Source organism: Malaclemys terrapin, chromosome 8 (assembly GCF_027887155.1).
Source record: "Malaclemys terrapin pileata isolate rMalTer1 chromosome 8, rMalTer1.hap1, whole genome shotgun sequence".
Taxonomy (NCBI): Eukaryota; Metazoa; Chordata; order Testudines; family Emydidae; genus Malaclemys; species Malaclemys terrapin.
The window spans coordinates 56552637-56573737 of record NC_071512.1 but is presented as its reverse complement, the minus strand read 5'-3'; the positions used below and the strand labels follow the sequence as shown (position 1 = coordinate 56573737).

Here is a 21101-nt window from a genome sequence, read left to right as displayed (position 1 = left end):
TGAGGACAGAAAAACGGCCCTGACATTCTGTGTTTTACCTAGGAATGTGTGTGCCTGGCAGGGCCTGCAGTCTGCCCTTGACCAGGCAAAATATGTCTGCTTAGCTTGGGCTAACGGCTGCCCGCAAATCTGTTTTCCTGCCCAGGATGTGTCTCAGGAGCACACCTATGATTCTAATTGAATCAGCAGAAAATGTCCAGGATCTGCAGTAATTAAAAATATCCTGCATTGCAGAACCTGCTTCCACTTGTGTCCAGTTATTATGGTGATGAGCACATTGGTAATCCCAAAGATAGACGCAGCACTCAGTAAAGATCTGTGCTCTTTACCACATGCCAACCCCACCCCACTTTGAATACAAAAGGGATATATTGTATTAGGTAGAGATTGGCCCAAACAAAAGCCTGGATCCAAACATCCCAGTGTGTTGGGGAAGTTCAGATCCAGCTCCAAACTGCACAACTGGCCCCTGCTTTCTAATTCCATATACAACTGTGCATTAAAAGAGCATTATGGTTGCAACGTGAAGCATTTAAAATTCAGGAAATGCCACAGTTAATGTTGCCCACACAACCTTGACTCTGCCCCCTGTGTATTTATATTACCTTCCAGTTTCTAATTACTCTGTCAGATACAGTTTTCTCATTCAGGTCCCTCCCTCATGCAGTGTGGACGTTGCCTGGGGAATGTGGCGCAGTTCATTTAGTTTTTTATTCTCACTGCCCAGTGTATGAAGCCCTGCTGCATTTACTGCACATCGTCCTACCTGGAATCTTCAGCTGTCCAGTTAGGGGTAGAGCTCTGCTCAGGCCTACTCTTAAAGCCCGACCTGGACCTGAATCCAAACTGAGCACAGCTGACCCGAACCCGACCTGAGAGCATTGAGTCATTTTTAGAACTGACCTGACCCCCATTACCCCACGAACCTGGGTCAACTTTATGTTCCTGCCAGATTTCAGGTTTCTGCTCCAAATTTGGTGAGGTGCTAGAATTGATCCAAAAAGGTCAGATTTGTAGGGTTTTTTTAAACAAGGCAAAAGTGCGTTCTTCCCACCGCCCCCATGCACACACACACATACACTCTTCATTTTTGAAAATCACTGAACGTTCTTTCCTCAACCGTCCCATAAAAATCAGCAGCTGGACTGAGAACAAATATTCTGAATTGCAGCTCAAAAGATAAATGTCTGACAAATTTATAGTAACCCGAAAACGACGCTCTTGAATGGAAATGCTGCTGGACCTTTAACAGGGTCCAAAACCTGCTGAGCTCTGGCACAAACTTGGATCTGGACTTTGCATTGAGCCAGAGTTTTCTGATGTCTTTCTTAACCCAGATTTTCATGATCAACCTGAAGCGTCGAAAAGACAGGCGGGATCGAATGCTGCGGACACTCTATGAGCAGGAGATTGCAGTCAAGATAGTAGAAGCTGTGGATGGCAAGTGAGTCTTTGGAAAGATCTGGTTCTGCATAGCAGAACTGTTGATTAGAAGTGCTACCTTGATTAATTTCAGTCAATTCTCTTTGATGCCCTGTGATTATGAGTTTTCATTTTTAATGTACTATTTGGTGCAGTTTTGCAAAAAAACAACAACAAAAAAAAAGTTTTCATGCTGTTCTTTTATTCTTCTCTTACTCTGATCAGTCTCCGTTAGAGATCTGGTAAGATAGTTTAGGCCCAGAAGTAAAGTTTTCTTCAAGACAAAGTTCTCTGAATAGAAACATTGTCATAAAATTAAATAGGTGTATGATAATGAAAACATTTTTGTGGTATTTAAATATTCCCCTGCAATATGTCCAATCCCAATGCTGCAGCATTGTGCTACATCAGTGGTTCCCAAACTTTAACAACCTGTGAACCCCTTTCACTAAAATGTCAAGTCTTGCGAACCCCCTCCTAAAAATGAATATTTCCAGGAATTTTCTCCTTTATCTGATTATAAATTATAAAAGCAGTGATCTTGGAAATATAAAATTTGTTTTTATGATGCTTATTACACACTATTTATTATTTATCATTACAGTATTTTTATTACATTATGAAAATGGCAACACTCTTCCAAGATCTCACTTTCGTATCTTGTATCACTTTGAATAAGCCTTTTATAAGACAAGGTTCCTATGTTTCATCAAGGAGTATCAGATGTGAAACAGCAAGAAGGTATTTAAGAAGCCAACTCAAAGAGTTCCTCCTACACAAGCATTCAGGTCTTGAACAGTCCAGGCAAACAACGCACGTTAAAACAAAGCTTAAACTTGTTCTTAATAATTTTAAAAACAATACTAGCTGCCTATTTAATTTTAAAAAACAGCAAAAAATATCCACCTCCCTTTCTGTTGCTTATAAGGAGTCTTGACGTTTTAATCTCCTCAGTGTGATAGATATGCTTGCTTTGATCTGCTTAGCTCTTGGAAGTCCAGGGGCTCCGGGCTTCTGGCCCCGTGCTGCTGAGAGTCCCTAGGGACAGCTCTGTCCGCCATTAGAGAATTTTTTCCGAGAACCCCCTGTAACATTTTGCAAACCCCCAGGGGTTCACGAGCCCCAGTTTGGGAACCACTGTGCTACGTTATAGTAATGTAAACACAGATAAAGTTTTCTTTTTAGTTGTGACTCTCAAAGCAATGTACAAAATCTCCATTTTATACATGGGGAAACTGAGGCACTGAGGTTAAGGCTGGGGTTTACTAAGGGAGTCAGGTGCCCAAATCTCATTTGAAAGTCCAGGGCTGAGTGACTTTCCCAAGGCTTCTCAGGAAGTCAGTGGCACAGTTAGGAACAGATCTTGGGTTTCCTGGTGTCTCTCTGCCTTAGTGGCCTCTGTAGTGCTAGGGCATTAGAACTTGAAAGTGAAACTGACCATAAGCAAATATAATACTGACTGCTCTAGTGCTGTTGTTCAAGGTGAGAGAAATGGAAAAGCAAACAAAACTCTTAGTGGAAGGTGAGCTAGGTGTTCTCTAGTCTTCCAGTGTGAATATAGCTATAGTGTTATTAACAATATGACAATGACCCTTTTAAGATTCTGCAGTTTCTTGAAACTGTTGGGGGTGAATGTCCTAAAAAATATCTTTTATGTTCAGCATGATTTAGATCAAATTAAACTGCTACAAATACACAGCCTATTTTGGGAACTTCCCTAGCTCAGGAAAGTCTTTTCACTGCTAAACAATTTCATTGTTTTTTTGCCTGAGTAAAAAATAGTAACATCTATAAAAGTTCTTAATACTGAAAGCAGCTCTCTCTTTCCTCAGGGCATTGAATACAAGTCAGCTGAAAGCTCTGAATATTGATATGCTACCTGGTTACCAGGATCCTTACTCTTCCAGGCCACTAACCAGGGGGGAAATTGGCTGCTTTCTTAGCCACTATTCTATCTGGAAAGAGGTAAATAATATCTGTGCTCTGGCAGTTGTATTATACTTGGATGCTGCGGGAAGGAAGTAATGTTTTATTTTTAGATAGTCTCTCTTATTTTGTAAAAAGAACAGGAGTACTTGTGGCACCTTAGAGACTAACAAATTTATTAGAGCATAAGCTTTCGTGGACTACAGCCCACTTCTTCGGATGCATCCGAAGAAGTGGGCTGTAGTCCACGAAAGCTTATGCTCTAATAAATTTGTTAGTCTCTAAGGTGCCACAAGTACTCCTGTTCTTTTTACGGATACAGACTAACACGGCTGCTACCCTAAAACATCTCTTATTTTGGTGTGAATTATCCAGGATCTCACAAAAGGTTCTGATTTTCAAAAACAGGAGCAGCAGTTAGGCTCCTAAGTTCATATCTGGGCACATAAGCAGCCTGATTTTCAAAAGTGCTGAGTACTGAGCAGCTCCTATTGTGCGGTCAGTTTGCAAACAGCTCCCAGTCTGTGTGACTGTGTCACACGTCTGGATTGTGGTCATGACATTTTTCACAAAACTCTTAGCCAGCCTGTTTGGGGCACTGTTGTGCTTGGGGAGAAAAAAAAAATGAAGCAATTTTGTTGCAGGATTTCACCCATGAGCTTTTTCTGATTCTAAACCTGTGTAGAATTGAATGTCACCAATTTTGATGACCATTAACCTTCATACTGATCAAAGAGCATGGGGGGCTCAGTCCTGCTCTCAATGGGGGGCTCGGTGGAGCTTCAGAGGGTGCAGAACTGGCCCCTCAATAGCATATGGGCCATTTCAGTCTCATTTGAAAACATCCCTTTTAGGTGGTGAACAGAGAGCTGGAGAAGACTCTCGTTATCGAAGACGACGTGCGCTTTGAGCATCAGTTTAAGAGGAAGCTCATGAAATTGATGGACGATATAGAGCAAGTCCAGCTAGACTGGGAGCTCATGTAAGTAGTCTTGTCCCAAGAGCTTTCACTGCCCTAAACCAGCTGGAAACTCTCTCCCCTGCTCCCACATGAACTGAGCATTTCAATAACATGGATGTACCCTCATAATAATCAGACACGGCTGCCTACGGGGAATGCAGCATGGAAGAATAAAATCCCAGAGACTCAATAATGGGGGTTAATTTTAAAGGGGCTGGAATAGCTAAAACCTCCATCGAATGAAGCACATTGCGGGTACTCTTTGATAAACAGGTGCCCACAGCGATATAGCCATGGCCTCCCAATAACCCCAGTTCCCCACTCTGAGCTAATTCCTGTGACACAGGGTGCATGTGCTCCCTGTTCCTCCCCCATCAACACAGTGTATTTGAACTCTTATGTTTAGTCATTTAAATACAAACTCATTCTCACAAAGAGAAGCAAGAGGAGAATGGTACCGTCTAGCCAGCAAACAGACTGAGCTGGAAATCTTTATGTCCTGTTCCTGAAAACAATTCCAAGTTCACTGCCAAGGGAGCAGAGTTCGAACTGGCCAGCTGGAGAAGGGGGAGAAGACCTTTTAGGGGGCTCCTCCCCATGGCATTTTTATAACCCCCCTGCTGCTTGGTGCTTTCTGGCACTCGGGTTATGTGGGTCACTGGATCTGTGCCTGTGACAATCCAAAAGCAAAACGTTTTCTCTTCAGATGTATTTTTATAAGGGATAAGCTGTCTGGTGTCGCTGATTTATCTGGGCTTCATCCAGAGAAGGGATAAGGCTGGGGAATCACACCAACCCTCCTGTCTGTAGAATGATGGAGTTTTAACAAGAGGCTCCTGAGAAGCCTCCAGCACCTCACTGGATGCGCACCATAGAGAATTCAAATCCTTGCTTGGGTCAGGATGGCGCATTGGTTTTGGGACCCGTAATCTCCTTGGACTGCACGGGCAGATGTGGCACTGGAGAATTCCAGGAGTAGCATTTGATTTGTGGGTGCACTTTGGACCTGATCCATGGTCCAGTGAAGTCAGTGGAAAAACTCCCACTGACTTAAAAGGCCTTTGATCAGCCCTGGTTGAAGTGGGAATGCCTGATGTCCCAGTTACAATATAATTGCACTGCAGAGCTGATCATGGAAACAGGCCTTAGTTTCCACTGCGGTGGGTTTTTCTCCCCTTCAGCTACATTGGTCGGAAAAGGATGCAGGTGCAGCGCCCTGAGAAGGCAGTTCCTAACGTAATGAACCTTGTGGAAGCAGATTACTCTTATTGGACCCTGGGGTATGCAATCTCCTTTGAAGGGGCTCAGAAACTAATTGGGGCCGAACCTTTTAGCAAGATGCTGCCTGTGGATGAATTCCTGCCGATCATGTACAACAAGCATCCTGTGTAAGTAAAACCCCTTTGTTGCTTGGAAAGCCAGCCAGCTTTGCGTGAGCTGTACCTTGCTAACTGATCTTAAACTGGACGTTGTGTTGCTAATTATCCAGTGCATCTCCATAGCATAACCTAGTAGGCGGAGCAGAGGACTGGATATTATGATTCTTGGATATTGCCAGCACTGCTGCAGATGTTGAGCAAATCTCCGGAACTTTCTGTGCTTGAATTTATGTAATAATATCCTAACTCAGAGAGGTCTTTTGGGATTCATAAATTTGTATTTTTGAAGCAGCTGGTGATTTCTGATTGGAAGTAACTGTATAGGTGTATTATTATGATTATATAGATAGTGCCTACTTTGGAATGCCTTACCTGGCATAGGACCTGGAAAAGATCTCTGTGCAACTCAGAGCTTTTCTTTTTAAAAACCCTGCTTTTAGGGCTTTTTCAGAATCTACATGGCACTTTCCTACTTCGCTATGTTGCAGAATCCAGGGTTTTCATTTCAAAGGTGTGTGGGGCAGGGAGAAGTCACATCTTTTAACCAGCTCCCAGCCAGACTTATCAACATTGTCTCCCTCTTTGTGGGGAGAGTTCTGCAAGGCTCTCACTCAGAGCCCCGGACAGTAATGTGGATATCAAGATATGGGAGGAATCTGTTTTCAAGGGTGGATTTCCTTGTTTTGTAAGAAAACTAGGGTTTTTTTTAAATTCTGACATAAAGCTCCCTCTAACCTTGTTTCCAGAGTCCAGTTACCCATTATGACATCTCCCCAAAAGAATTTGGGGTGCCACATCATTGGTCCCTGCTTCCAACAGGTGCTGCAGTGTCCCTCTGACAATTGTCTTCTAGTCCTGTATACAGGCTTAGTGGAACCTTTGATAACATATCTGAGACAGGCCTTTGTTCTGCTCGACAGCCAGTTCCCCTAATTGGCCACACCACTTACTCTGTGGTAGCAGGGTACACTCTTTGGCCTTATCTGCATCAGTAGCAGCTTCTCTGGTGGTAGAGACACTGGGAGCACTAATGCAGACAGGCTGCCATTGACTAACCATTGGGTTGCCCAGAACAGGTCTAGATGGGATTGGAAGTTGTGGTGCTTAAAATGCCAGTGGCTAGTTGATCACTTTGCTAGCAACGGGGGAACTGTGCTGGTAGCGATGCCATAGAGGGAGATTTTAAGAGACAAAGTATAGACAAAGCCTTTGTTATCTCTTGCTCCCATTGGAGTCGATGGGAGTTTTACCATTGATTTCAGCAGGAGCAGAGTTAGGCCACCCCTGAACTCATCTAAAAATGGCACCCCAATGGTGCAAATAAGAAATGATACAGAGGCCCAGCAGTTGAATACCAAATGCCAACTCACATATCCAGGTATCTCTGCCATGCTGGGGCTACAGTCACAGTAGAATTTCCAGATGGATCCAGTATGCTTCCTGTCCTGTTCTCTCATAGTGTTGCTATTCAAATAGCTGCAGGATCCCCCTCCATAGCTGGCTGCTCCCTAGTGGCAGATGAAGTGCATGGTTTCTGAAATACTTTGTCATTCTTTAGGATCCTTTATTTTATTGTATAAAAATCACTTTTCCAAAAGGACTAATAGTGTCCTCACTGCTCAGTTCATCTCAAGCCTTCAATCATTTGCCCAGGTTTCACCCTGTGATGAGCATCTAACCCTAACGACTAGTCCTAGCTCAGTAGATTGGCTCATAACCGATGGAAAGGCAAGGCAAGTACAGTGGTGCCAAGCAAGAGTTATTTCTGCTAGTAATATTTGTTTTCCTTTCTTTAGAGAGAAGTACAAGGAGTACTATGAGTCCAGAGACTTGAAAGCCTTCTCAGCAGAGCCCTTGCTTATTTATCCGACCCATTACACAGGGCAGCCGGGTTATCTCAGTGACACAGAGACATCCACAATCTGGGACAATGAGACCATGTCGACTGACTGGGACAGAGCCCATTCCTGGAAGTCCCGGCAACAGGGCCAGATCCACAGCGATGCCCAGAACAAAGATGCCTTGGCCCCCCAGCCATCTCTTGATGCATCGTCGTCGAGGGACGAGCTATGACTGCCCCCCTTGCTAAGTAACTCTGACAACAACAGTGGAACCTGCCTCACAATTTAGCTTTCACCTAGAAGCTTCTAGAGACGTCAATGTGGTCTCCTTCTCGCCGTCTTTAGCGGCAAAGCAAATTGATTGGATCTGACTGACTTAACCTAACCAATCTTTATTTTTTTGGGAAAGGGAGTGGGGGGAGGGCTTGAACCAGAACATTCCAGATTGGCAGAAAAACAGAGACTTCTAAAAAGCGTATCGTAAACTCCAGTCCATTCTCACAAGGGTTCGTAACTTTGAAACCTCTGTGGAGTGGTGAGCTGGCTCCATGGCGCACTGAGTTGACACTAGTAATTACAAAATTTCCTTGAATGACGTCTTTCTACAGTTCCTGGTGTAGAATACTGTATTTATAAAGATTAATATATATAGGGGTTCTGAGGTGGACACGTGTAAGTCCTTTCCAGATAGTTGTCACTGTGCTGCTGCATAACATTAACTGTTGTTGTTTTGTGTTTTTTAACCCCATTCTCTGAGAGAATGTGTGTGTGTGTGTGTGTGTGTGTGTGTGTGTGTGTGTGTGTGTTTTAAAGGATCACTGTCAAGATCACTATGACTTCAAAAATGGCCTCATCTGTGTTGCTATCTACACCTCTTCCATAACGTGAGTCCCCATTTCACGTTGCAATACAAAACAGTTTCAGAAGTTCTCTCTCCTACATTTCAAGGCACCCCTCCCATTCCATCTAGCCATAAGGAAAGAGAGGATGGTCACAGTCTCCTAAGACATGTCTGCAACCTCCTAAACTGATGCCTTAGTTGTTTCAGTTTTAATAATCTATTTTAAAATCCGTTGTGCTTTTTTGCCACTTATGTGCTTTGTTTTCTTCTTCTTTTTTTTTTATGTGTTTCATTCAGACTGAACAGTGAAACTAAATCAGCCAGTCCTACTTCCTGTTAATGGTCAGTTTCACTTCCTGTTTCTTGGCTACAAACCTTTTAGGTTTCCTTCCCAATTAATATAATAAAAAAACTATTTCAGTTTCCTCACTGATAGGTTTGGGCCTAACCTACTTGACAGTGTCCCTTTGAAAAGAAAAGCATGAAAATGTTAATGGTGTCAAATCTGCTGTTCTTTGTTGAATGGCTGCATTAGAATTGTATATTGCAGGACAAAAAGGCAACTTGCCTTTTATATATTTTTAAATGTGAGGAGTGAGCTTATTCTGTTTTGGATGAGTTCTGATCTACTCAGTATTGGGTAAGATGTCAGCATAGTAAGTCATGTTGTTTTTTAAAGTGTCCCATAAGGCAGGTGATCTTGTGCTACACTTCTTAGATTTAGCTGATGTAGATTTAGATCTTTTTCTGTGCAACACAAAGTTGTCGGGGGAGGGAAAAAATCCTCTTGGCCTAAAATTTAAAGAGATTGTTTCACTTTCTGGATGAGCTGTACATTGGAGCGTGTGGTTGGTTTTTGTTTTTTTAATAATTGCTGATAATGTTGTGCTCTCTCCTAAAGAAGACATGTTACTGTCTATCAGCGGGTCTGATAATACATAGAACTGGATGCAAGCTGATTAGCTGTGTGGAGTCTTAATTTACGTGGAGCTCTTGGACTGAGAATGCTGGGTGAGCAGGGCTGGGATCTGCCATGCTGCTTTGGGGCATCTTCACAGCGGTGTTGAAATAAGGCACAAAAAAGTAACAAAGAGACACAAAGATCATAGCTACAACATTTTGGAGCCTGATGGGGCTCTCAGTGGAGTCAGTGGGACTCTTGCACTTAACCAAATCCAATTTAAAATGTAAAATTTTTGTGAGCCTGTTCCCCTGGCCCCTAACCACAAACACATGTTCCACAACTGCCCCATGTGGTGCAGCCTCGTCCACACCCCAGGCTGAAGAAAGTGGCCTAGTCATGAAACTTAGCACATGTGGAATAAGGATTGTGTAGGGTTACCATATTTTAGTTTTAAAAAAGGAGGACACTCCACGGGGCCCCGGCCCCGCCCCAACTCCGCCCCTTTCCCCAAAGTCCCCGCCCCAACTCTGCCCCCTTCCCTGAACGCTCCGCCCCCTGCTCCTCCCCCTCCCCTGCTTCCCACGAATCAAATGTTCGCGGGAAGCCTGAAACAGGGAGGCAGCAGGTGGGCTGGGGCGGGATGCGGCGCGGCCCAGTCCGGCCCCCCCTGGCCGAGTGGCTCCCTCCAGCGGCTGGCTGGCCCAGGCCAAGAGGCTCTGGCCCCGGCGTCTCCCACCTGGCTCAGCTCGGGCCCTGGGGCGCCGACCCCTGGCCAAGCACTCCCGGCCGAGCACCGCCGGCCCTGGCCCCGGCCCCAGCCCGGCCCCGGCCGAGCACCACCGGCGCCAACCCCAGCTCCGGCCTGGCCACGGCCGAGCACCGCCGGCCCCAACCCCGGCCCCAGCACCGCCAGCCCCGGCCCCCGGCCCCAGCACCACCGGGCCCTCCCTCCCTATTTTCCCGGACATGTCCGGCTTTTTGGGATTTCCTGCCGGACAAGGATTTGAGGCCCAAAAAGCCAGACATGGCCGGGAAAATCCGGAGGTATGGTAACCCTAGGATTGTGGGTCATCCTTGGGCCATTGTCAATGATTTGGGGTTTTTCCCCTACTACTTAATTTCTAATGAAATAGGTGCCAGAGCTCAAGTAATTAGATGCTGGGGGCTCAAACAATTTTTTTGCATTCATAACTGATGCAGCAAGCCCAGAGGTGCCAGGGCTATGAACTGCCAAGCCCTGCCACAAATTGTGTTGTTTTTCCCTTTTTATAAAGCCTCCATCCCCATATTCAGGTCTTTATTCTCCAGCCCGCAGGGCAGACCTGACGTCCATTTTGAGCCTGGCTGGCCAGCAGGTGGCACTGTTCAGTGAGACACTGCTTGCTTTCTGCTCTGCTGTTTTAAAAGCATGATTTGAAAAATATAAACACGCAGATCATGGTGGTACTGCAACTCATCAGGAGGGGCTTTGCCTTGACCCATTGAAGTCAATACGAATCTTGACATGGACGTCAGTGCGGGAGCAGGAGCAAGCCCTTTGTGCAAGCCCACTTGGAGAACAACAGTGAAACTAAACATCAGTTTTAAAGTAGTCGGGGCTAGAAAGGGAAAACCATGCAAGAAATCAGGTTCTTTCACATTTCATTATGCATGTGAACACAGCGTCACAAAGATTTCACATGCTTCCCTCAGAGACGGGGCAGGTTTTGAGTATAGGTGGCTTCGCCCAGGAAGAATATGGAAATACTGATATTAGCATGCGTTTCATAGTGCAAATAGCCATTTCTCTTCAATTCAGCGGTAACACTGCTTTAGATGGGAGCAATCCCTGAAAACCACAATGGGAAGGACATTTTGCAGGAGGAAAGTCCCCGGTTTGGCACATCTCCATTGTACGTGTACAATATTTGCATAAAGGGGGGGGTAGATGAGAGTTCTTGGGGCTAGGTAGCAGAGAAGAGCAACTGTTGGAGAGGTGGAACGGTGCTCTAAGTATTAGCTCTGATAACATGGTCACCGCTGAAATAGGCACCGTTGGTGCTCGTTGCTCACAGAGAAGGAGCATGGGCATGAAGCCAGCTGGCCGGGGCATAGTCCCCATAAGGGAGGGTTGCCAACCCTCACGGATTGGCTGGGAGTCTCCTGGAATCGGCCTTGATCTCCCAGAGGCTGCTGAAACCAATCTCGGAGATTTTAATAGGCCGCTAAAAGTCCAGCGGGGCTAAAGCAGGCTCCCTACCTGCCCCAGCTCCGCGCCACTCCTGGAAGTGGCATGTCCAGCTCCTAGGTTCAGAGGGGGTCAGGGGGGTCTCCCTCCGCATGCTGCCCACATCCCAAGTGCCAACTCTGCAGTTCCCATTGGGTGGGAATCCCCAGCCCGCACACATACCTTAGCTACTCCTCTCCCTGCACCCTGAGTAACCCTCGTGCCTGCCTGCACGCACCCCTACCTACCCCTCTCCCTGCACCCCGAGCTACCCCGTTGCCTTCACACAGCCCCTAGCTACCCCCTCCCTGCACCGAGTAACCCTCCTGCATGCACACAGCCCCTAGCTACCCTCTCCCTGCACCCTGATCTACCCCCTCCCTTCACACAGCCCCTAGCTACTCTCTCCCTGCACCCTGATCTACCCCCTCCCTTCACACAGCCCCTAGCTACTCTCTCCCTGCACCCTGAGCTACCCCCTCTGCCTGCACACAGCCCCTAGGTACCCCCTGAGCGGTTTTTCAAACTTTTTTAGCTAAGTTCACCCCTCTGAGTTACAGTTTTTGGTTGCGTTCCCACCACAACCCAGAAAGGCTGGGTGCCCTACTGAGATGAGTCGGGGGGTGGAGATAGCGCTCCCTGCCGTGCATAGCTGGCTTGAGCCCTGGTGGCCCTTGCCACCCCCAAATAGAAGTCAAACTATGCCCATGCCCCAGGCCCCACCCCCTTCCCCCCCGCCCCGGTCCGGAGCCCGTGTCCCCCACCCCACCCCTGGTGGGCCCTGGAGGTTTTTATAGCATGGGGAGGACCCGCAGAAAGAAAAGGTTTCGAACTCCTGGTCTAAAGCACACTTGCGAATGTTCATTTGCTTTCTTGCGTGCTATTGTTCTTTGGCTGCCGTGAGCATATTACACAGTGAGCTACCGCAGGGGTTCCCAAAGGTGGGCCGCAACACAGACATCCGGGGTGATCCGCTGGCAGGTGAAGGGGGCGGGGGGGGAGATATAGGTGGTGTTCCCTGCCCCAGCCCCCCCGATATGTGGCATTCCGACACCTCACCCCCCCCCCGACTGTCCCACCCCCCCCGAAACACCATTAACGCTGCTTCTGGCCCCCCCCAGTGAGCCGGCTTTGTGAGCCATCTTGGACCAAACTGGTCTCAGTATTACCCCCACCACCACACCCCCCTCTGCCCCAGGCCCTGGCTGGGGGTCTCTGGGGCTGAGCCCCTGATCTCACTGGGGTAACCAGTTCTGTTTCCTTTCTCAGTTTCTCCCCAGCTCGTTTGGGGGAAACGGGGGCTCTCCGCCTGCTGCAGATCTGGGCCCTGCAGGCTGAGCTGGTGCTGCCGCTGTGGCGGTCCCAGGGCTGAGCAGAATGTGCCATGCCTGCCACCGGTGAGAGGCAACACCAAGGGCCCTCAGCCACGTGCCCGCCCCCCCTCCCCGTGTTCCTAGAGGGCAGAGGGCCCTTGCTGATGGTAAGTGTGTGTGTGGGGGGGGAACATGGCACTTCGGCTCGATTTGGGGCAGGGTAAGGTCAGAGCTTTTGCCCTAATTCTGCAAGGGAAGGGGGTGCTGGTAGGGTTGCCAACTTTCTAATGCCTGAAAACCGAACAGCCCTGCCCCACCTCTTCCCCTGAGGCCCGGCCCCACCTAGCTCTCCCCCCTTGTCACACACTCTCCACCCCTGCCCCGTTGCTCGGTTTCCCCCAGCCCCTGAGACGCACCTGCAGGGTGGGGAAGTGCTGATGTGGAACCTTTCTGCCCAATTTCCTCACCCCAGAACTCGGGGCACAGCAGGGAAGGGGGGAGGGTTGGAGCAAGGGGCTGGGGCAGTCAGGGCACAGTAGGAGGGGTGGGGTGTTGGTCTTTGGAGTTGGGAAATCAGGGCACAGCAGGGTTGGTTGGTCCCTGGAGCGAGGGGCCAGGGAGGGGAAATTGGGGCACAGTAGGGCGGGGTGGGGGTCCCTGAAGCAAGGGGCTGGGCAGACAGGTTACACCCAGACAGCGCCAGTACCTACTTTGGAGCCCGGTTTAGGAGCCAGCCAGTTCTCTCCGTCAGGCTGCGCTGCCTTCCCCCCACCCCTGGTGCCAGAGGCTGGTTACTGCAGACTTTTACCATCTGGGCATGATGCCTGGCACCCCTAGGTGCCGGGCATCCTGGGGCGCACTGCCATTGGGGAGGAGGGGTGGCACCTGCCCTCAGGCCCAGCACTGAAGGATAGTGGAACGATGCACCCCATGAGTACTGGCCACCTGCTGGTATATACAGTTTCCATGTACAGTATATAGTAATTTTCCTCACAAAGTGTTAATAGTGGGCCGCTGTGCTTATTGCCACTGCACAGGTGCAGCATAGGAGAAAGAAGTTGGGGAACCCCTGGCTGGAGGATGAGGAGACAGGGAGTGTAAGATTGCTTGTTACATTTTAGCAGGTGAGGCTTCTGCTTGGAAAGCCCGGGCACTGTGTGTCACTACCTCTGCTGTATACAACAAACTTTGTTTATGAAGCAAGGAAATCAGATGGGGGCCCAGATTGATAAGAGGATGCTCTCAAATTGGTGCAGCGCTATCTCAGTTAAGCACAGCCATTGAATGTTGTGGGTGCTTGAGTAGGTAAAGTACGGTCAGAGTGTTTGTTTTTATTAGAAACAAAACTTTTACTGATCCATCAAAAATGTTTTCATTTCATTTCATTACTATGCCGTGAATGATTCAGGGGCTGTAAATGCCAGTTTCAGAAAAAGGAAAGAACAAGTTTTGCATAATTTCATGAGTCTTATTTTATTAGCTAGATGCTGCAGTGTGGCCTCACCTCTTTTCCCTGCAAAATAAAACCGATTTTTCCTAGCAAACTGCTACTTTCCAAACTTACGTATGAGCAGAGTGCGAGCAGGAACATCCTGATGTGACACTGCATTCCTACTTCTCTATTATAAATACTTTTCTCCCCCTTCCCTTTTGCAGTTGCTCATTACTTTCAAATGAATTCCTTTCTAGAGGCAGTTGTTCATGCTTTGGCTTAAGCAGAAGTAAAGGCTTTTTGGAAAGGAAGTGCAAATTTAATGCACTTGTTTTTTGTTATACATATCTAAGAGGAAAAAAAGCACACTTGCCTGTACGTTCCACTCTGAATTCATAAGTCAAAAAATAGCTGAAGCTAGTAACTTCAAACATGGCATGTTTCTGGAGATCTCATTGAAACCTATTATTAGCGGATGTGTTAAGAACATGCTCAGTCCTATGCAACACAGATATCAAGACAGGCCCTGCCCCAAACAACTTACAGATCATTTGTAATGAGCTCTATGTAGACACAGAGGTTCACCTGTGCTAAGCTGGTTGCAGCATCACAGCCAAAGAAAACTCTTTCTCTGATTGTGTGTGGGTGCAGTAGTGTTTTGTAGTTTTGTTTTTCATAATCAGACTAAACGTGATCTGAATTTTGAAATGGCTCACAGTTCAACACAACCCACTCCAGAAAACTTCAGAGGTAAAAAAAGGGGCAGGAGCTGGTGCGGACTGTCATGGGGACAGAAGAAAAGAGGACTGGAGCTTTACAAAACACCACATCTCTCTCTCATGTAACAAATGGGGTCCTGCCTGGAGTCCATATGCTGCTTCATGCATCTTTATATATATCCTTCCCTCATCTTACTCGAAGGACTGAGAAAGACATTCTACAAATTCATTAGAAGCAAGGGCAAGGAGAGGGTAGGCCCATTAGTCAATGGGGGCGGGGGAGGGGGAGGCAGAAGTGCTAAATGACTTTTTGGTTCCAGTTTTCACCAAAAAGGTTAGTAGCGATTGGACATCTAACATAGTGAATGCAAGTGAAAATGAGGTAGGATCAGAGGCTAAAATAGGGAAAGAACAAGTTAAAAATTACTTAGATAAGTTAGATGTCTTCAAGTCAGCAGGGCTTGATGAAATACATACTAGAATACTCAAGAAGCTGAATCAAGAGATATCTGAGCCATTAGTAATTATCTTCAAAAAGTCATGGAAGACGGGTGAGATTCCAGAAAAGTGGAAAAGGGCAAGTATAGTGCCAGCCTATAAAAAGGGGGAATTACAGACCGGTCAGTTTAACTTCATTACCCGGAAAGATGACAGAGCAAATAATTAAGCAATCTATTTGCAAACACCTAGAAGATAATAAGGTGATAAGTAACAGCATGGATTTGTCAAGAACACATTGCGTTCAAATCAACCTAATAGCTTTCTTTGACAAGTTAACAAACCTTGTGGAGGGGGAAATGGTAGATATGATATATCTTCATTTTAGTAAGGCTTTTGATACCGTCTTACATGACCTTCTCATAAACAAACTAGGGAAATACAACCAAGATGGAGCTACTGTAAAGTGGGTGCATAACTGGTTGGAAAACCAGTCCCAGAGAGTAGTTCACAAGCTAGAAGGGATATCAAGTGGGGTCCTGCAGGGACTGGTCCTAGGTCCAGTTCTCTTCATCAATGATTTAGATAATGGCATAGAGAGTACACTTACAAAGTTTGCAAACAATACAAAGTGCTTTGGAGGATAGGATTAAAATTCAAAATGATCTGGACAAATGGTCTGAGGTAAACAGGATTAAATTCAATAAGGACAAATGCAAAGTACGCCACTTAGAAAGGAACAATCAATTGCACACATACAAAATGGGAAATGACTACCTAGGAAGGAGTACTGTGGAAAGGGATCTGGGGGTCATAGTGGACCATAAGTTAAATACGAGTCAACAGTGTAACACCGTTGCAAAAAAAGCAAACATCCTTCTGGGTTGTATTAGCATGAGTGCTGTAAGCAAGACATGAGAAGTAATTCTTCCGTTCTACTCCATGCTGATTAGGCCTCAACTGGAGTATTGTATCCAGTTCTGGGCGCCACATTTCAGGAAAGATATGGACAAGTTAGAGAAAGTCCAGAGGAAAGCAGCAAAAATGTAGAAACATGACCTATGAGGAAAGATTGAAAAAACTGGGTTTGTTCAGTCTGGAGAAGTGAAGACTGAGAAGGGACATGATAACAGTTTTCAAGTACATAAAAAGTTGTTACAAGGAGGAGGGAGAAACATTGTTCTTGTTAACCTCTGAGGACAGGACAAGAAGCAATGGGCTTAAATTGCACCAAGGGGAGTTTAAATTGGACAGTAGGAAAAAATTCCTAACTGTCATGGTAGTTAAACCCTTGAATAAATTGCCTAGGGAGGCTGTGGCATCTCCATCCCTGGAGATTTTTTAAGAGCAGGTTAGACAAGCACCTCTTAGGGATGATCTAGATAACATTTAATTCTGCCATGGGGACTGGACTAGATAACCTATTAAGGTCCCTTTCAGTTTAGTGATTCTATGAAAGAGCTTTGGCTGCTCTAATGGAAGTAGCTGGGTCTCGGCTTCCCTGCTTGTGCAGTAGTCTCTAGCAAGGAAGAATCCAGTAGCTCAGAGGTAGAATACTCATGTGCCTATTTTCCAAACAGCTATCACGCTGGGTGGAAAAAGGGAAGGAGAAATAAATCATGAACATGTATGTTTTCCCCATTTCTGTCAAAATTTTTGACAAGAATATTCCAAGCAGCTCTTGAGTACTGAATATACGCGCTGGTGTCATTCAGCAGTTGAATTGTCCGAAAAGCCTTTTTAGATTGTTCTCTTTCGAATGATTTGTTTCTCCACTGTGCTATGGATGTCTGATCTAGATCCTTAACAGCTGCTGAACATTCCAGGGCCAGCTAGGTAACACACACAAGCTAATGCCTAATGGTCTGATTTCAGTGAAATATTAATGGCAGCTAGAACCAGAAGGTTGATGAAGAATCAGCAGAAGGAGAATCACAAAAACATTTTGTTCATGAGAAATTACTTCTAAAACTGCCCATCTTAAATAAATGAAACCAGTTTTATCCAACAGCAATTTCTTTCCCTGTAAGAAAGGAAAAGACATGTTCAACAACATAACCTTGGCAATATAAAATCCAGATTTTGTAGTTCTATATATTGTGTGGGTGAGGGGCTATGCTTTATATGCCATACTGTATAGACATAGTGTAAAACTCACCAACACATTCATGCATTCCCTTTACTGAACTACAAAGGAAACTGAACTTTAGTTCTGTTGTAAACCTGACCTAACGCTAGACACATCTAAGGCTCAGTTCAAAACTGGATCTATTCATCCCCAAAACAAAAATACAACTTGGATTTAAGATACCCAAACCATAGAGAATGAGCTGGCTTTTAAATGGGAATAATTCTTTACATAGTAAAGACCCAACACCATTTAAGACATTTATTGGTACATCAGGGCTATTTGGTAATGGAATCTAGGCCCAGCTTTGACAATCAGTGCTACAGAACTGGTAAAACATGCTCCAGACTTGTATAAAATTCAAGATCTGAGTTAATTTTAACCAACTTTAGTATTCTGAAAAGACAATCTGTTCTGTGAGTGTTGCTTACAATCCAATGTGTCATTTATGGCTTTCAATTAAAATCTTTTATGTGACCTTTTAATTATGCATGTGTTCTGAAGGGAGACTTGTATCTTCGAGTTAAGAAATGCGTCATTTAAAGTTTCACAGAGAATAGCAGCTATGGGAGCCTTTTCAGAAGGTTAAATTCTCTATTCCATCTGGAAGGATGTACCATGTCAGGAAACTATTCAGTTAATAGAAGCATATAAGAGAGGGTGGTGGTTGAAGATTATGTATAATAATGCTACAAGTTTATAAGATCTGTGGTAATTTTGGGCACTGAATAATAAACATGTCTGTCTTATGCCACTTTTAAAACACAAAATAATATAGTTGCCTCTCACTGAATCAATGTGGATTAATGTAGAGTTCTGCACCTGAAGTGGGATTGCACATTACAACGAGGTACATCAGTGAATTTGGAGAACTTGCAACTGTACATGCAAAAGGCCTTGATTCCTGTTAAACAGATTAGGTAAGCCTAAGGAAGAACACACTGTAGTGGCATTAAGATGTGAACAAGGTCCAGAGAAGTAACGTTGGTTGAGTTTCCTTGCCTTGCTCATTAACAAAACATGACATTCATCCAAAAGCAACCATGGCCCATTTTCTTAATGTTCTTTGGAAAAACCCCAAAATGTAATTTCTGGCTTTGAACAACTGCAAAAAATGTTTGTCAGTTCTGTGAAACCAACCTACATGCACACAATTGAATTCTTCCTTGTGTCTCTAGACTAGGGTTTTGGGAGGGGCTCAACCCTCCTTTCTTCTTCACAGACATGAAAGCCTCCTGGAGGCAACACTTGTCAGACAGGGTGAGGAACTAGCAGACATCAACTCATCCACACCCTTTGGAAATTGGTGTTATCATTCAGCTGACGGCTGCTCAGATCCTCCTTCTTGATTCAGGTGGAATTTAATTGCAACAGTTTTCTTCTCCAATGTATAAAAATAAATTTAAAGTTCTTGTTCTAGGTAATACTGGCACAAAGGAGAATCTGTTTTCCAAGGAGGAGATTTAGCTTATGTGGAATTCTTAAGACAAGATTGGTTGGCAATTCCATTTTTCCCTGTATATGTGACCTCACCTTCCTAGGCCAATGTGCAAAATATATTTCCATAGTGACTGTCCCATAAATCTCTCTCTCTCTCGATGTTCATCTCTATCTGTATCTATAGTGAATGCACACTTTGCATTCCAGTCTCTAATCTTTCCAAAGTCAAACACTGACACCTTCATCTTCCGTGACTTTGTAATACTGGATGGTATCAAAGGTCTTTTCTTTTTTCTAAACCAAATCTCCTTTGTGTTAGCTCATTCTCTTCAAAGTGTGATTTTGCTGTGTCTGTTAGTCCAGCACCCCCTTTTGGCAGTTCTGGGAAGTGTCAAACTAGATCGGCTCCGCATCTTCACTTGCCCATCCAGGGAGTTTTTTTTCCGTAGGATGAAGTCAAAGTTCACCTGGCTGTTCATGGCATAAAATACATTAGCACTGTCGGGGATGACTAACTCTGCAAAGAGAGGAAACAAAGTTAGTGGTGTTGTGCTATAGTATTGATTCTACAGTTACTAACATGAAAAGAAATCTCATGGCGGCATCTGGCTGCAATGCCCACATGCGACTCTGATTTGGCAGCTGTGCATTTTGTCCTTTCCCCTTGTGAACAGGGACATGTTATGGTGACAAAAAACTAAATTAAAAAACATTATTTAGGTTGCAAAGTCAAGCCCTTGAAAGTTGTAAAACTGGCATTTACTAGTTGCCCATGGAACTATAATTCAGACTCCAGTGGGGGGAGAGGGGGGGGAGAAATAGGACGTGATCATGTAATTAAAGACTAGCATAATGCAGATGAGCAAGGGGTCTGAATTAGGGTTGCAGCATAGGAAACTGTAAGTCTGACATTTCCTAACTGTCAAGTGCTTGTCCTTGCAATCTTAATGTGCTTTTAGTGCATTTTGATGTGTGTGGTTTGGTAGGCTTTGGGTGTGGGCATGTCTTTGGTGTTTTTATTAATAGAATTTGGCTTTACCTTTTATGTGAAGCTGTAACAACCCCGTCCCCGCTGCAGACGTGTTCAGTGATTTTGATAGACTCCCTGCCCCCCTGCCCTCAGCCCCCGCAAAAAAATAAAATAAAACCCCAGACACTCTTAAGCCCTAATCCTGCAAACATTAGATGAGTAAAGCAAAGCACGTGCATAAGTGGTTTGTAGGTTCTGGGCCTGGCTCTCCCACTGCAGCTCTGCCTGACTATTGAAACTGTATTTCTCAGGGTGAGCACTGCATCACCTCCAGCTGCTGCCACTCTCAACACATACAACCACCACTAATGCATTTCACGGTAGGGAGACCTACTGGAAAAGAGAACCAATGAGGTGTCACTGTAAAATATATTAATAGGAAAGAAAGGTTTCCAGGCGGACTACATTAGGGACTTTTTCTCATAGTCTACCAGCCCACACCTCTTTGGACACTAAGAGGTAACCATGTCATTGCTACCCCCTCTTAGGCACATATGTGGTGGTCATCACACCAGAGTGGATGTAGATGTTGTAAGTGGAGCTGTTTTCCTATATGCCATAATGTTTAAATGTTATCAGCATCCAATTGGAAAAAAAGTCATGAAAATCACAAAAAGGGCCATAACGCAGATTTTAATTTTGACCAAAATTGGCAGAAAGCTTCTAAATAAATTGATAATGGACCAATGCCCTCAAAACAGTACTGCTTTGGGAAGTTTGGGACATATTTAGCCCCTGATAATATGTGTGCATTTTCCTGTACTTTTTTGCCTTCAGTTAGAGTAAAAGCCTGTAGTCGCATGATAGCAAGAGCTTGTTTGTGCCATGTAATACCTCAAAACATCTGTCATCATTTATAGAATGGACTGATGTGAGCAAAGATTTGTTTTGTCTGCTATTTTTATGAATATATGCAGATACTAAGCCCCCCTACCCCTTAATTACAAAACATATTTTTTACATTAGCTACTCGGCCAGAGACATAAGCCTAAAGCACATGTGGTACAACTGTAATGATCATCTTACTATCACTGAATGCAGTGACAATACATGTAAACTACTTCTACAACAGTAATGATTCGTAGTAGAAGGACTATAGAATATCTTACGTGAATATATTG

General features: G+C 45.1%; 2 protein-coding genes across 4 annotated transcripts in view; one reads left to right on the top strand and one right to left on the bottom strand.

Moving 5' to 3' along the window:
- COLGALT2 (collagen beta(1-O)galactosyltransferase 2) overlaps positions 1–9329 on the top strand; it is a 98625-nt gene extending 89296 nt beyond the window's left edge. For both annotated transcript variants that reach the window (XM_054036400.1, XM_054036401.1), the window contains exons 8-12: positions 1338–1444; positions 3255–3387; positions 4203–4330; positions 5491–5697; positions 7485–9329. In XM_054036400.1, the coding sequence (XP_053892375.1) occupies positions 1338–1444; positions 3255–3387; positions 4203–4330; positions 5491–5697; positions 7485–7761 (852 nt within the window). In that variant the 3' untranslated portion in view covers positions 7762–9329. The remainder of the gene's footprint in view (positions 1–1337; positions 1445–3254; positions 3388–4202; positions 4331–5490; positions 5698–7484) is intronic.
- An 8428-nt stretch (positions 9330–17757) lies between these two features.
- RGL1 (ral guanine nucleotide dissociation stimulator like 1) overlaps positions 17758–21101 on the bottom strand; it is a 105166-nt gene continuing 101822 nt past the window's right edge. For both annotated transcript variants that reach the window (XM_054037455.1, XM_054037456.1), the window contains one exon: positions 17758–19467. In XM_054037455.1, the coding sequence (XP_053893430.1) occupies positions 19280–19467 (188 nt within the window). In that variant the 3' untranslated portion in view covers positions 17758–19279. The remainder of the gene's footprint in view (positions 19468–21101) is intronic.